The sequence below is a fragment of the Myotis daubentonii genome, chromosome 13, assembly GCF_963259705.1.
Source record: "Myotis daubentonii chromosome 13, mMyoDau2.1, whole genome shotgun sequence".
Taxonomy (NCBI): Eukaryota; Metazoa; Chordata; class Mammalia; order Chiroptera; family Vespertilionidae; genus Myotis; species Myotis daubentonii.
In genome coordinates, this window is record NC_081852.1 from 25,546,182 (window position 1) to 25,559,708 (window position 13,527).

At 37.8% G+C, this 13,527-nt stretch overlaps 1 protein-coding gene across 1 annotated transcript in view; it reads left to right on the forward strand.

Annotated features, from left to right (window-relative positions):
- Window positions 1–13,527, forward strand: part of CTNNA3 (catenin alpha 3) — a 1,315,594-nt gene that overhangs the window by 1,249,814 nt on the left and 52,253 nt on the right. The window contains exon 17 of the mRNA XM_059662570.1: window positions 4,604–4,738. Coding sequence (XP_059518553.1) covers window positions 4,604–4,738 — 135 coding nt within the window. The remainder of the gene's footprint in view (window positions 1–4,603; window positions 4,739–13,527) is intronic.

Sequence of the window (13,527 nt, forward strand, 5' to 3'; positions counted from 1 at the left end):
ATAACTTATATGAGAAGGTCACCCTGATAAGCCTAGTACCCACCTGACATCATACATAATTGCAATATTATTGACTCTATTCCCTGTGCTGTTTACATCCCCGTGACTGGCAATTTGCACATCTAGTCCCTTCCCCTTTTTCATCCATGGCCCCAACCCCCCTCCCTCCTGACAACCATCAGTTTGTTCTCTGCATCTATGAGTTTTACTTTTCTTTTTTTTCTTTTTGTAGATTCCACATATAAGTGCAATCATATGGTATTTGTCTTTGCCTGACTTATGTCACTTAGCATAATACTCTCTAGGTTGATCTATATTGTTGCACATGTGCCGGGAACCGGTCCATCCTTGCTGTTTCAAGGGACCTGGCATATATGGCATACGGTTCTTAATATGTTTGCTCACCTTCTTGGCGCTGTGTTTTAACCAAAGTCACCTCTCCGAGAAAGGTTGAATCCCCAGGTAGGGATTTTCCCCTGAAGTTAGGGAGGGAATAAAACCCCTCAACTAAGTGCCAGGCGGGTAATTAATCCCTTTAACTACGAACAATCATGCTTAAACTACATAATCTTTTCTCCCTGGAATGGAGATAAGAAACGCCCTAACCTTTGTAATAGAGATTGATAGGATTGAATCAACTGGTATAAATACAGTTGTAACAAGACAGAAACACTCAGAACTTAGAACAGAATCAAGAAGACAGAACCTACACGGAGCCTAGAGACAGAAGAACTTTGCTGGAGAGAGCATGCCGGAGGATCCTGGAGAGGGACTGGCCTCGGAGCCTAGAGACAGAGCCTAGCAGGAGAACATGGCAAGGGATCCTGGACTGAACCTGACTACAGAGATTGGCAGGAGAACCTGACTGGAACCTGGACACTGAACCTGACTGGAGAGCCTGGACAGAACCTGGCTGGAGAACCTAGCGAGGGAACATGGCTACAGAACCTCGCTGGAAATCCGAAGCAGAACCTCTCTGGAAATCCAGACCAGAACTTGGCTGGAGATCCGGGCTAGAGATCCTGGCTAGGTTGCTGATCAACTGAACGCTGTCTCCATGTCATTCCTTCTTCGCCGACTCCGTCCACACCTTTGGGGAACCCCTGGACCCGCTGGGGTTGGACCCCGGCACACATGGAGAGGTTTTGTTCTTTTTTATGGCTGAGTAATATCCCATTGTGTACATACCATCTCTTTTATATCCATTAGAGGAGCATTCTTCGAGTGGGAATGATTCATTCTCCTGATTATGCTTTTAGGTGGTCAAAACCAATCAGAAAAGCTTTCCAAATGTCAATAGGAAGAAGGCTGTAATAAATTTTGCATTATAGAATTGACCAATTAGTATACGTTTAGTCCTTCAGTTATAAATCTGACTAGCATTGTTAGATGTAAGCAAGATTTTCATTAATTCTGGAAGTAAAGGGTAAAGCTAGCTCAGGCAACTTTTAATTTCAAAAGTTCAACTTCACATTTTCTGCTCATTTGAATCTTTCTTAACAGAATCCTAAACTCTTTGAGTATGGCTTTGAAAGAATCCCTTGAGAGAGATTGTATGTTTTTCTTGGTGGTGGCAACATTGGTAATTGGTTAAGGGTCTAATTATTAATTTGCAAGTTCAATTTTATCATCTGTGATATAGTGGTGCTGGTCTTTAAGAAAAAAATCCTATAGGTAAGAGTGTCCATTTAAGAATCAATTTATAAATCAGGGTGGCAATTTACTGTTTACTATCCTATATAATAAAAGAGTAATATGCAAATCAACCGAATGGAGGAACGACAGGTCAGTGGGGGGTGGAGCCGGCCGCTTGCAGCCAGTGCAGTCCCCTGATTGGCCCACCTGGTCACCTCCCACAGGCAAGGACTCCCGGACTGTGAGAGGACGCAGGCTGGGCTGAGTGCACGAATTTTCATGCATCAGGCCTCTAGTATAAGATAAAACTGGTAAGAAGACTAATACTGTTCCTAGATTATAGAGGTAGGTAAGTATAGCCAGATGATGTCAGTTTGAATACCAGCTCTACCATTTATAAATTGGGCAATCAATTAATATATCTGTGCCTCAGTTTCCTTCTTTGCTAAGTGGGGATAATGAGAGACCATACCTCATGTAGTTGTGTGATTATTAAAAATAGTTAGCATAGGCAAAGTACCTGGAACAGTATATGGCAAATAAAACACTACATGTCAGAGATTTTCATTGAGTTCATCCATAAGAACAAAAAATAGATAAGGCTGTTACTCAATGAGAACAAAGAAAATGGTGTTTTCAATGAATGTCATGTAGAAGAGATTTAATGCAGGGAATGAAACAGAATACAAAATTCAAATTATCTTTAGATGATTTATATGCTCTATCAAAACTTAGTTTGCAAATGTGCAAAAGGGCAATAATTAGATCTGAGAATACACCATATTCTCAAGATCAATCCATGTTGTTGCAAATGGCAGTATTTAATATTTTCTTATGACTGAGTAGTATTCCATTGTAAATATGTACCACATCTTCTTTATCCAATCATGATAAGCAAAATAAGTTAGACAGAAAAAATCAAGAACCATATGATTTCACTCAGATGTGGGATATAAAAAACTGAAAGCAACAAGAACAAGTAAGGAAAACAAAGAAACAAAAATTCATAGACACAGACAACAGTATGCTGGTTACCAAAGGGAATAGGGCTGAGAGGAACTACAGAGTAAAGGGAGTCAAATATATGATGGCAGAAGAGGATTTGAATTTTGGTGATGGGCACACAATGCAATATATAAGTGATGTATCATAGAATTGTACACTTGCAACCTATCCTCTTCTTCTTCCTCCTCCCCTTCATATCTCTCTCTTTTTCTGTCTCTGTCTCTCACTTTTTCTTGTCCCTTTCCTTAATTAGTTATAATTTAACCCTTTCTGTGAGATTTGGGGGATTACTCTTACTTCCTCATTTAAAATTTTAAAAACACAGTTAAAATCAAGATCTCTCTCATCTTGTCTGGTGGTAGCCCTGGCTGGTTAACACATGTTTCATATGTCCATGCCTATCTAGCAGATTGATAGCATTTATGCAGAAGAGTTTATTTTTTTGCTACATTTGTTGATTAACTTTTATTCAAGGTTCCCATGTTTTCATCTTGTCCACACATTCCAGAGCTATGTAGAGTAGTCTATTCAGCAAATATAAAAGGGATTCTCAGGTATTTTCTGGCAGCACTCCAGCTTATTGACTACTAGGTAAAAGCAGAAATTCCAGGAAGGCTTTCTGATCTTTTATCCTATCTTATATTTTACTAGAGGCTTGGTGAATGAAATTCATGCATGGGTAGGGTCCCCAGGCTTGGCCGGCGATCAGGGCCAATCTGTGGGGTGACCGGCGGGGTGATCAGGGGGCCCCTGCTGGCACCCACCTTGGCTGGCCTGGGACCTGTGGAATGGGGGCATCTCCTGCATGGAGCGTCTGCCCCCTGGTGGTCAGTGCACATCATAGCGACCGGTCATTCCACCAGTTGTTCTGCTGTTCAGTCAATTTGCATAGTAGGCTTTTATTGTATAGGATTTTGCATTTTAGTTTATCAGTAGTGTATATTTTAAACATAATGCAACCATTTTGTTTTATACCATTTAATTAAACAACATATTATATTTTAAATACTGTTTTTTTTTTCACTTTCCCAAAACATTTTCCACATCCTTTGAAAATATTATTTTCTTGTAGACTATGTAATATCACATTATATGAAGAGCATTCACCTTTAATCTTTCCACTCTTTTAGGACATTTAAGTTATTTTCAAATTTTGCTATTATAAGTAATGCTGCAATGAATATCTTTACATAAAATTACTCTCCATATTTCAGCATCCTTATGAAAATGCATTTGAATTAGAATTAAGTTATTGGGAATTTTAAAAACCTATTTTAATTACATAGAAGAAAGAACACAAAGATTAAACACAGACCATAGATATTTATGTTATGATGAAGCTCAAAGCTGTATTCCAGATAGTTCCTTACAGAAGTGAATATAACATAGGTAAAGAAATTTAGCACATCTATAAAACATGGATGCATGCCTTCTGTTTCTTAGCTCCAGGTAGATCCACAGCTGTTATCTAAGGTGGAATGATTTCTTTTGCTTGTAATAGCTAAGAGCATTAAATGCTGAAATTAAGAGAACATAATATATAGTTTGTTGCAGATGATTTTTTATGCTCATGTAAATAACAAAGCACAGACAATGCAGAATTATGAGTTCAGAAGAGTGTTCTAATTGCAACTCTAGGTTAAAGGAATAATTGCATTTATCTTGGATTTACCTAAAACAAATAATCTGAACACTTCTAACCTTATCATAAATTAAATGCATTATTTTATGTACCTCTTCATGTTTGGATATTTCTTTAATCTTTCTTTTGTCTGTGCTGGAGTAATTAAGGTCAAAACATGAATAAACTCCTCTAATGGAGGAAGCATGGCCTTCGTCTGAGAATTAGAGCTCAATGAAAATAAAATTGCTTATAAGTCACTTGAAATGTCAATATTTCCTCACTTTGATCTAGTTATTATTAATTTTGCTATTTTCACTTTTATCTTTTATGCATATTTAGTGTCCAGATCCGTCATGCAAACAGGACTTGCTGGCTTATCTAGAACAGATCAAATTCTACTCTCACCAACTTAAAATCTGCAGCCAAGTTAAAGCTGAGATCCAGAGCCTGGGGGGAGAGCTCATCATGTCAGCTGTGAGTACTGCCCAGAACTAATATCATATTGTAGAAGATGCTTAAAACCTCCTTATTCCACCAAAGCTTACATGTCCATGTAGGTTAACAACTCAATTGGAGTGTAAAAAGTTGCATGTAAACTAGTGAGAAATCTTGCCAGATTTCTTAAAGATATGCTACATAGGTACAACTTATTTTTATTTACTTCAGAGATACTAGAATGAATCAGGTTTTATAAGACACTTGGGTGAGAAATAATACTTAGAGCATGATTTTCAGACTTCAGAAAGAGTAGAGACAGAACTCTGAATCAAACCCTATAATTTTCATAAAATGAAATTCATATGGCATTGCAAGTTAAAATAATTTTATGATTAATTTATATTCCCACCATAACATAGAAATGCAGGCTTTGAAAGATTTTATTTCCGTATATAATTTTAGAAGTGGAATATGATAGAACATTATAGATTTAGATGAACTTTCATGAATTCTTTGGTGACCCTGAGTTTCAGTCTGCTATAAAATGACCATGGTAGAAATAACATCTAACTTTTCTACTCATTTTTAATAACAGTATATTATTTCTTTAGAGTGGGTACGGTAATAAAATATTTTATATCAGTATTGGATGCAGTTATCAGTGACTTTGAGAAGGACATGGAACAAGATTATAAATTTAAGTTAAAGTGAAACATCATGAATGTTATGGGAACTTACATTCATGAAGACAAATTTTGTAAAAATGATAACAGTATACTTATAAATTTGAAATGTTTAGGACCTCAATAGCCTGACTTTGGACTCTCCCGCAGTGAGCTAACATTCTTAAAAGAACATAGTTACAAAAATGCAAGCAAAGAATTACCATCAAGACTAGAGGGCAGGGAACTAAGCCCCATAGACTGTTTCTTGCCTGTCTTTTATCCCATTTTATCTTCACAACAGCATGCCTCCTAGATTGTTTATTGGCTTGTTTCGTTTACTCTAATACTTGAAAAAAATGAAATTTAGAAAGGTTAAATAGCTTCTCAGCGGTCATACTAGTAAATGCCAGAATTGGGGTTTACCTTCAAAGACCTATGCCTTCTCTATTCAGATGGGCAACTTGGAATGTATGATGAAAGTGAAGAGCACAAATCAAAAGTGAGTAATTTGGAAATTATGTGTAGTTATTATTAAAGGTAAACAAATTGGTGGGTTTTTTTTACATTTATATTTTGCAAAAGAATTTATAAATCAACACAACCTATACAAGATTGGTATCCTTTCAGTTTTCAAAGGAAAGTATATTTTAAATTGTCACAATCTATACACACAGAAAATATGTGTGTATGAATACATACATGCTTATAGGCATGCACAGATAGACACAGCATGTGTATTTTATTACATATATGCATTTTAAAATATTGTATCTTTATTCTGTATTAGACATTTAGTCTTCATTTTCTCAACATTATAATACTTTAGATGTGTAAAAAGTATTTACACCAAAGTCTGCTGTTTACTTTTCTTATTTTCACACACTCACCATCATTCACATGGTATAGTCCATGTAAATTTTATGATTTAATTATATGCTAATTTTTCATGTTGCCTGAAGCTGAGCTTTCAAAAAACTTGATAGAAGTTCAGCCTATAGATTACTGCTGAAATATATTACTATTAATTGTCCCTCCAAAATATAATTTCCATCAGGTATAGGGATTGAGTTTGTATTCCTTCCTGTTTGATATGATGATTCAAATTCATGAACTTTACATATTTTACAGAAAGATGAGGCATGAGCCATTTAGAATTCATGATTTACAATTTAAAAGCTGAGTTGTTATATAAAATGAGAAATAGCATTGCAAATCCAAAACTATTTGTCATCATTTCGCCCATAATTTCCCATTAGAAAAAAAAAAATAAATCTCAAAATAGGAGCATGCCCCCTCTTACATGCTTTACTGCCATCTGCTTGCAGGTCGATCCTGGAAAGCTTTGAAAATACATTTCATTTGTGCGTGCCAAAGCACACTTCTTCCATCTCTCCGTGACCCTGAGTTCTAGTCTTGTTATTTTTCTTTTTTTCCTTTAAATTGAGAAGATCTTATCTTAGTCACCCTTTTTCCCCCCATAAAATCTGAAAAATAACAAGCATGTTTCTAAAGGAAGGAAACTCATTAAAAATTACAGAAAATTGTACCCAAAACTACAGATGATTCAAAGATCACTAAATAAAGTTTGCATTCCAGAATCAGGTTCATGAAATCCTAGTTTTAGAAAATATATTTGGTTAAGAAGAAGTAAGTGGAATGCATTTCTGGGGTTAATGAGTAGACTGATTTCTGGGTCTAGGCTAAGGTATTAGGATATAGGGTAAAGAAGATGAATTTAGAGCAGAAGAATTTTAAAACCATTCTCATAATAGAAAATGTCATTAAAATTATTTTTCTCATCCTTTTTATATCTGCAAGCACTTATCCTGAAATTACATGTTTTAATTACTAGGAAACCAAAGTGTGATTAGTCCAAAACCCCAGCACCGTAGACCATCTGGGGGATGAAACTATGAATAGATGGTACCTCCTTCAAAATACTCAAAGATGCACATATAAAACACTCAGATGTACAAAAATGACTCCAAAACAATATAATAAACTATATAACAGTAGTTTACCCAAAAGCACATAGTAAGGTGTGAGGAAATAATCCCATTGATTTGGCAAGTGGGCAAGAGAATGCCCCAAAAGAGGCTTGACTAATTAAACTGGACCTTGATTAAAAAGAAAAATCAAATGTATATTTATGGGGAAAGGAGAGGAAAAGAGAGTCCAAGGTACATGGAACAATTGAAAGAAAAGGAAATAAGGAATTTTATAGAAACACAAAAGGTCTGATGTGACTGGAAACAGTTATACAGGCAGTCCTCGGGTTACGTCGGACTCGAGATACATCTTTTCATGGTTACGTCACCATCTCCCTTTTATTTATAAAAACAAAAGTTCCATCATTTCAACGTATGTACCTATGTGCTTTATGTTTTTTATTATTTATTTACCACAAGTGAAGGTCAGGAATTGTTATCTTTCTTTTAAATTGTTTTTACTGTTTCACTTCATTCCTGCTGTGTCTGTGCTCCATGTGAGTGACGTAGGTGCTTATGTAGGTGAGTTCTGACTTACAGCAAGAATCAGGTTATGTCACACCGCAGGAAGGGATCTCCGACATAACCCGAGATACTACTGTCCTGGGTACTGTTGGTGTGTGTACTGGGAGGGTGGGGAATAGAAGAGAACCTGAAAACAAAATTGGAACTGTTTCAGAAGAACCATTTGTGGCATTAATCTGACACTGCAGGCAATTGAGAGGAATGGAAAAAGTTTAAGTTTGAGATGGGCATAAACAGATCCCTCTGTTTAGAAGTTAGCTGCTTTTAAAATATGTTCTTAAATTGATTCCAGAGAGAGGAAGAGGGGGTGGGGGGAGAGAGAGACAGATAGACAGACAGACATGGATGTGAGAGAGAAACATAAGATTTGTTGCCTCCTGCATGAACCATGAGGGTTCAAACCCACAACTTGGGTATGTGCCCCTATCAGGAATCAAACCCAACACCCTTTGGTACAAGGGACTACACTCCAACTAACTGAGCCACACCAGCCAGGGCTGGAAGTTAACTGTTTTTGACAAGGTGGTGAGAGCTAGAAAAGGCAAGGGAGGGATTGGAAGATAGAGGCCTGTTTAGGAATTATTTTTTTAAATAATCTAAGAGTAACAGTGAGGACATAGATTAAGGCAACATTAGTGAGAATGGAGAGCAGTATATTCATGCATGAAAAATCTTCTGAGGTAGAAGTTATTAGAGTCAATGATCTATTAAATGTTAAGGTTGAAGAAGAAAGAATTGATTTACCCCAAGGTTTTGAGATTTGTAAATTACTCAACAGTGGCACCATTAACCAAAAGCTATATGTAGAAGGAAGAGCAGATTAGGAAATTCATTCAGGTTTTGCTTATTAAATTTGAGTGATTAAGGGGCATTCTAAGACAAAGGTCTAGGAAAATGGCTATGTGGCTATGAAACTCAGGAGAGAAGTATGAAGGAGAAATAGATGGGACCATCCAGTGAAATTAGTGAATAAAACAAAGTATAACTCAGAAGGAGATCCAGAAAACTTTTCTACATGCAAGGGATTCTAATGTAGGAGATACAGAGACTTTGGTTGTGGCAGTTTAAACATATCAGGCGTTTACTATCTCCATAAAATCTGAGAATGGGTAACCAGGACTGTAATGGCAGCCTCACAAAGTCATCAGGGAATCAGGCGTTTTTCTCTGTTTGCTTTATTGTCCTTGGTTTCTGGCTTTCATTTTGATCAAAGTCGAAATATGGCTTCTCTAGCTCTACTATGGTTTTGATATTCCAGACAGATAAACAGAAACAAGCATTTGTTACATCTTTTTAAGTTTCTTCCTAGTGATTTTTTTTTGAATATTATTCTCTAGAACTTAATTGTATAGCTAGACTTAACTGCAAGGGATGCTGCAAAATGTAAAATTTGTTTGTGTTTTAATCTGGGCACATTGCTTTCTCCGATTAAATCGGTTTTGTTTCTGTGAAGAGAGAATGGATAGCAATTTCTATCGTATCCATCTATGATTACCCAAATCACAGCAGTACTCACATATGTTGTAATTATCTGCTTTTATGCATATTTTCCACTAGACTATATGGTTTCTGGATATTTTTGAGTGATTAAGGCTGATCAACATAAAATTTCTGCATTATTTATAGACATTGGCTGCTGTTCCTTCAAAGTGCATATTGGAACTTCATATACTTTTCCAAAAACAGTATTAGTAATATGATGTAGGCAAAAATTAGACCATATTGGGCTGAATGCTTATGATACAGTAACCGAGCAAAGATGGTAAAATAGACTAAATTTTCCAACAGTTTGTAGCTGGAAGGAAGAAGAAATAAAGAGTAAGAGAATGAAGAGAGAGGGAGAAAGATTTTTAAGGAGTAGACGGAATTACTCAAAGTTTCTTTTCCTTATTTTTCCTTTGTTTTGTTAACATTTTTATTTATGTACTTTTTAACATGGCAATAATTGAAAAAGTATTAGGTAAAGACCAGAAGAAGCTAGAAAAGAATGAATCTATGAAAAATTAGAAATATAACTCACAGAATAAAGTGTTAAGAATGGAATTGGGAAAACAGATAGAAAGACTAGGTTTGGTTTAAAAAAAAAAAACAACAACAAAAAAAACCAGAAAACAAAACAAAACCCTCTTCTGAGCCAGTATAAAGATAAATAAAGCTATGAATACACTTAGATACAGATAAATAGGAAATTGAAGAATTTCTTGCTGATGGATTCCATATTTTTGGTAAAATAGGAGGAGGAGTTTTCTGTTGAGATTAAGATCTGAGTGCTGTATCCACAGTTTCATTTTAGCAAAGGAACAAAGTAAAGATTCCCATATGTTCAGTCACTTTTCGATACTGCTTAGAAGAGAAAATAATCCAAGTGAACAGTGATGACTTGAGATAGTAATCAGATATACTGTATGCTGCACATTGTTCTACCAGAGCTGAGCTTCAAGACCTGGCCTAGATTAGGGACCTTCAGGTTATCATTCAGTCACATGAAAATGAAGCCAGCATAACCTTCCAACGCTATCATTATTAAATGGAAAAATGATAGCAAAACATGGCAGAACTATCTAATTAACATACTGTTGCAGATCACTTTTCAGACACCTTAACTTATTAATGTACCCGTTTAGCAATAGAATAAAAATGATATAACCCCAAGAATATTAAAATGTACGTGGGTCACCTAGGGCACTCCTATAAATACTCTATCAGTTGTTTCTCTAGTGTCCTTATGCCTAGTGCTAATTGTGGAAGTTGTTATACTTTGTGAAAGGTGCCTCACCATAAAAAGTAAATATTATTATATTCCATCCTGTCTATATAAAAAATAAAATTCAGTAGAAAATAAAATAATTTAAATGGTTTGAAACTCTTAAAATTACCCTTTCCTCGGCGTTAAGGTTTTAGGCCAACACCTTTTTATACTACTTAAAACTGATGAATTATGTAATCACCATGTTTTTATATTTCCTTTAATGTATTTAATTGTGTGTGCTCTCTTACCCTCAGGCAAGTGTGCCAAAGTCACAATTTTAAAGATTGAATAAATAAATAAAACTAATCAGTTGTGGGGGGGGGGGGAGATCAGCAAGATTGAAAATTTGCCAACAAGTGCAACTTAGCATCAGCAGAAGTCAAGGGGCAGTGTGCATTCAATTAGGAATGAAAAGAAACAGCAACAATACAGCTATCGACCAAAAGAGCCACTAGGGCCTGCAGAGCCCAGGCAATCAAGCACATACAGAATGACTTAGTAGGTTAATGTGCTTGCCACGTTAAGGCATTAAGGGAATTATTTAATGAGCTTTCTGAACTTATTGCAATCATTGGCAGTCATCAGGAAAATCAGAAAAACTAAAGATTTAGAAAATTAGCTGAAGTATTTATAGTTTTTAAAAAGGGGCAGGGAGATACATGATATGGAATGGGAAGAGGTGAAAGAAATGAAGAAGAGGAGAGACTGCAGAGAAGGGCCAGAAGTAAAAGTAAAGAGAAAAATATACTTTACAAATAAACACAACTCTAGACTGTTATGCTTGTGTGTTTGTTGAATGTTAGGAGGCAATGGAAGTAATTGGCCCTTAGTAATGAATACATTTTGAAAAGAAGTTGTGGGAATGCTGTTTTCTTGTTTTATTGTATTGTAGTAAAGTGGACTCAGTTCTCTTGGTAGCTAGGTAAACTGATATCACAATGGATTAGATTTCCTTTTTTTAAATTTCTTTTTCAATTACAGTGTACATTCAATATTATTTTGTACCAATTTCAGGTATAAAACATAGTGGTTAGCCATAATATACTTTACAAAGTATTTCCCCTGATATTTCCAGTATACACCTGGCACCATACATAATTACAATATTATTGACTGTATTCTATATGCTGTACTTGACATCCCTGACCATTTTGTAACTATATATTTGTACTTCTTAATTCCTCCACCTTTCACCCAGTCTCCTAAGCCCCCTAACCTCTGGCAGCCATCTGTATGTTTTCTGTATCTATGAGTTCCAATTTTGTTTATTTATTTTATATACATATACACATACACATACTAAGAGCCCAGTGCACAGATTCGTGCACCTTGAAAGGAACTGTGGGCCACGAGGCTGCAGTGGGCACAGGCGTGGGTCTCGGCCCATCCCCAAGCTTCCACCTGGCCCCTCTTACCATGCCTCCCCCTCCCCTGTCTGCTGGCAGTTCTGGTCCCGCCACCACTGCTCCCACACGCTGATGGCCACATCCCAATCACACCTGCTGACAGCACGGAGTGATTGGGCCAGCGCCAGCAGCGGGTGCAAGTGGCGGCTGCTGTCCTGATTGCCCCTTAGGAGCAGAGGGAGGTGGAGAAGCCCTCAGGGGTGATCCGGGACAGCTGCTATCGCTCACACCCACTGATGGTGCCGAGAAATTGGGACTGGCAATGGGCACTGGCACTGGGTGTGAGCGGGGCCAGTGCCGGCAGTGGGTGTGAGCGGTGGCTCTGGCACTGGCAGCAGGTGTGTGTGCCCGGTGGAACTGTGGCATGCGGGAGCAAAGATTTTTCAGTAATCACCAGAAGCTCACCCTGATGACAGTGACCGGCACCCTGCCTTGGTCTGGCATCCCCACTCACTTCTTCCACCATCCTGCTGCTGGCTGATGCCCACCATGTTCCACGCTCTGCCGCCTGCAGCTGACATCCACCATGTTCCATGTGCACCCCCTGGTGGTCAGTACACATCATAGCTACCAGTTGTTTGGTGTTCTGCCATTTAGTCTATTTGCATATTAGCCTTTTATTATATACTAGAGGTCCGGTGCGCGAATTCGTGCACAGGTGGAGTTCCTCTAGGTGGCCTGCAGGGATCCGGCCGAAACCCACAGTCCAACGCCGCCTGCAGCTCCTACCTGCCACTCCTGCTCATCCCGGTGCCACTGTGCCCACTGCAGGCTTGCACTGGATCAGTCCCTAATTGGGGGTGGCTTGTGCTGCTGCAGCAGCGCTCACCAGCCATGTGCCCTGCATCTGGCACCCTCCCAAGGGGAGTGGCCTGCGGGATTGGGCTTAAACCCACTTTCCAACATCCCCCGAGGGGTCCCGGATTGCGAGAGGGCTCAGGCCAGGCTGAGGGACCCCACCAGTGCACGATCAGGCCAGGGAGGGACCGAGGGAGGGCTCCAGGGCATGTCCGGCCCATCTCGCTCAGTCCCAATAGGCCAGACCCCAGCAACAAGCTAACCTACTGGTCAGAGCATTTGCCCCCTGGTAGTCAGTGCACAGCATAGTAAGTGGTTGAACAGCCTTAGCATATCATTAGCATATTATGCTTTGATTGGTTATTCTGCCATTCAGTCTATTTGCATATTATCCTTGTATTATATAGGAGGATATATATATATATAAACACACACACACATATATGTGTGTATATATATGTATATGTATACATATATATATATGACTGAAATCATTTGTCTTTCTCTGATGAACTTTCTGTCACTTTAGCATAATACCCTCTAGATCAGTGATGGCGAACCTATGACACACGTGTCAGAGGTGACACACAAACTCATTTTTTTGGTTGATTTTTCTTTGTTAAATGGCATTTAAGTATATAAAATAAATATCAAAAATGTAAGTCTTTGTTTTACTATGGCTGCAAATATCAAA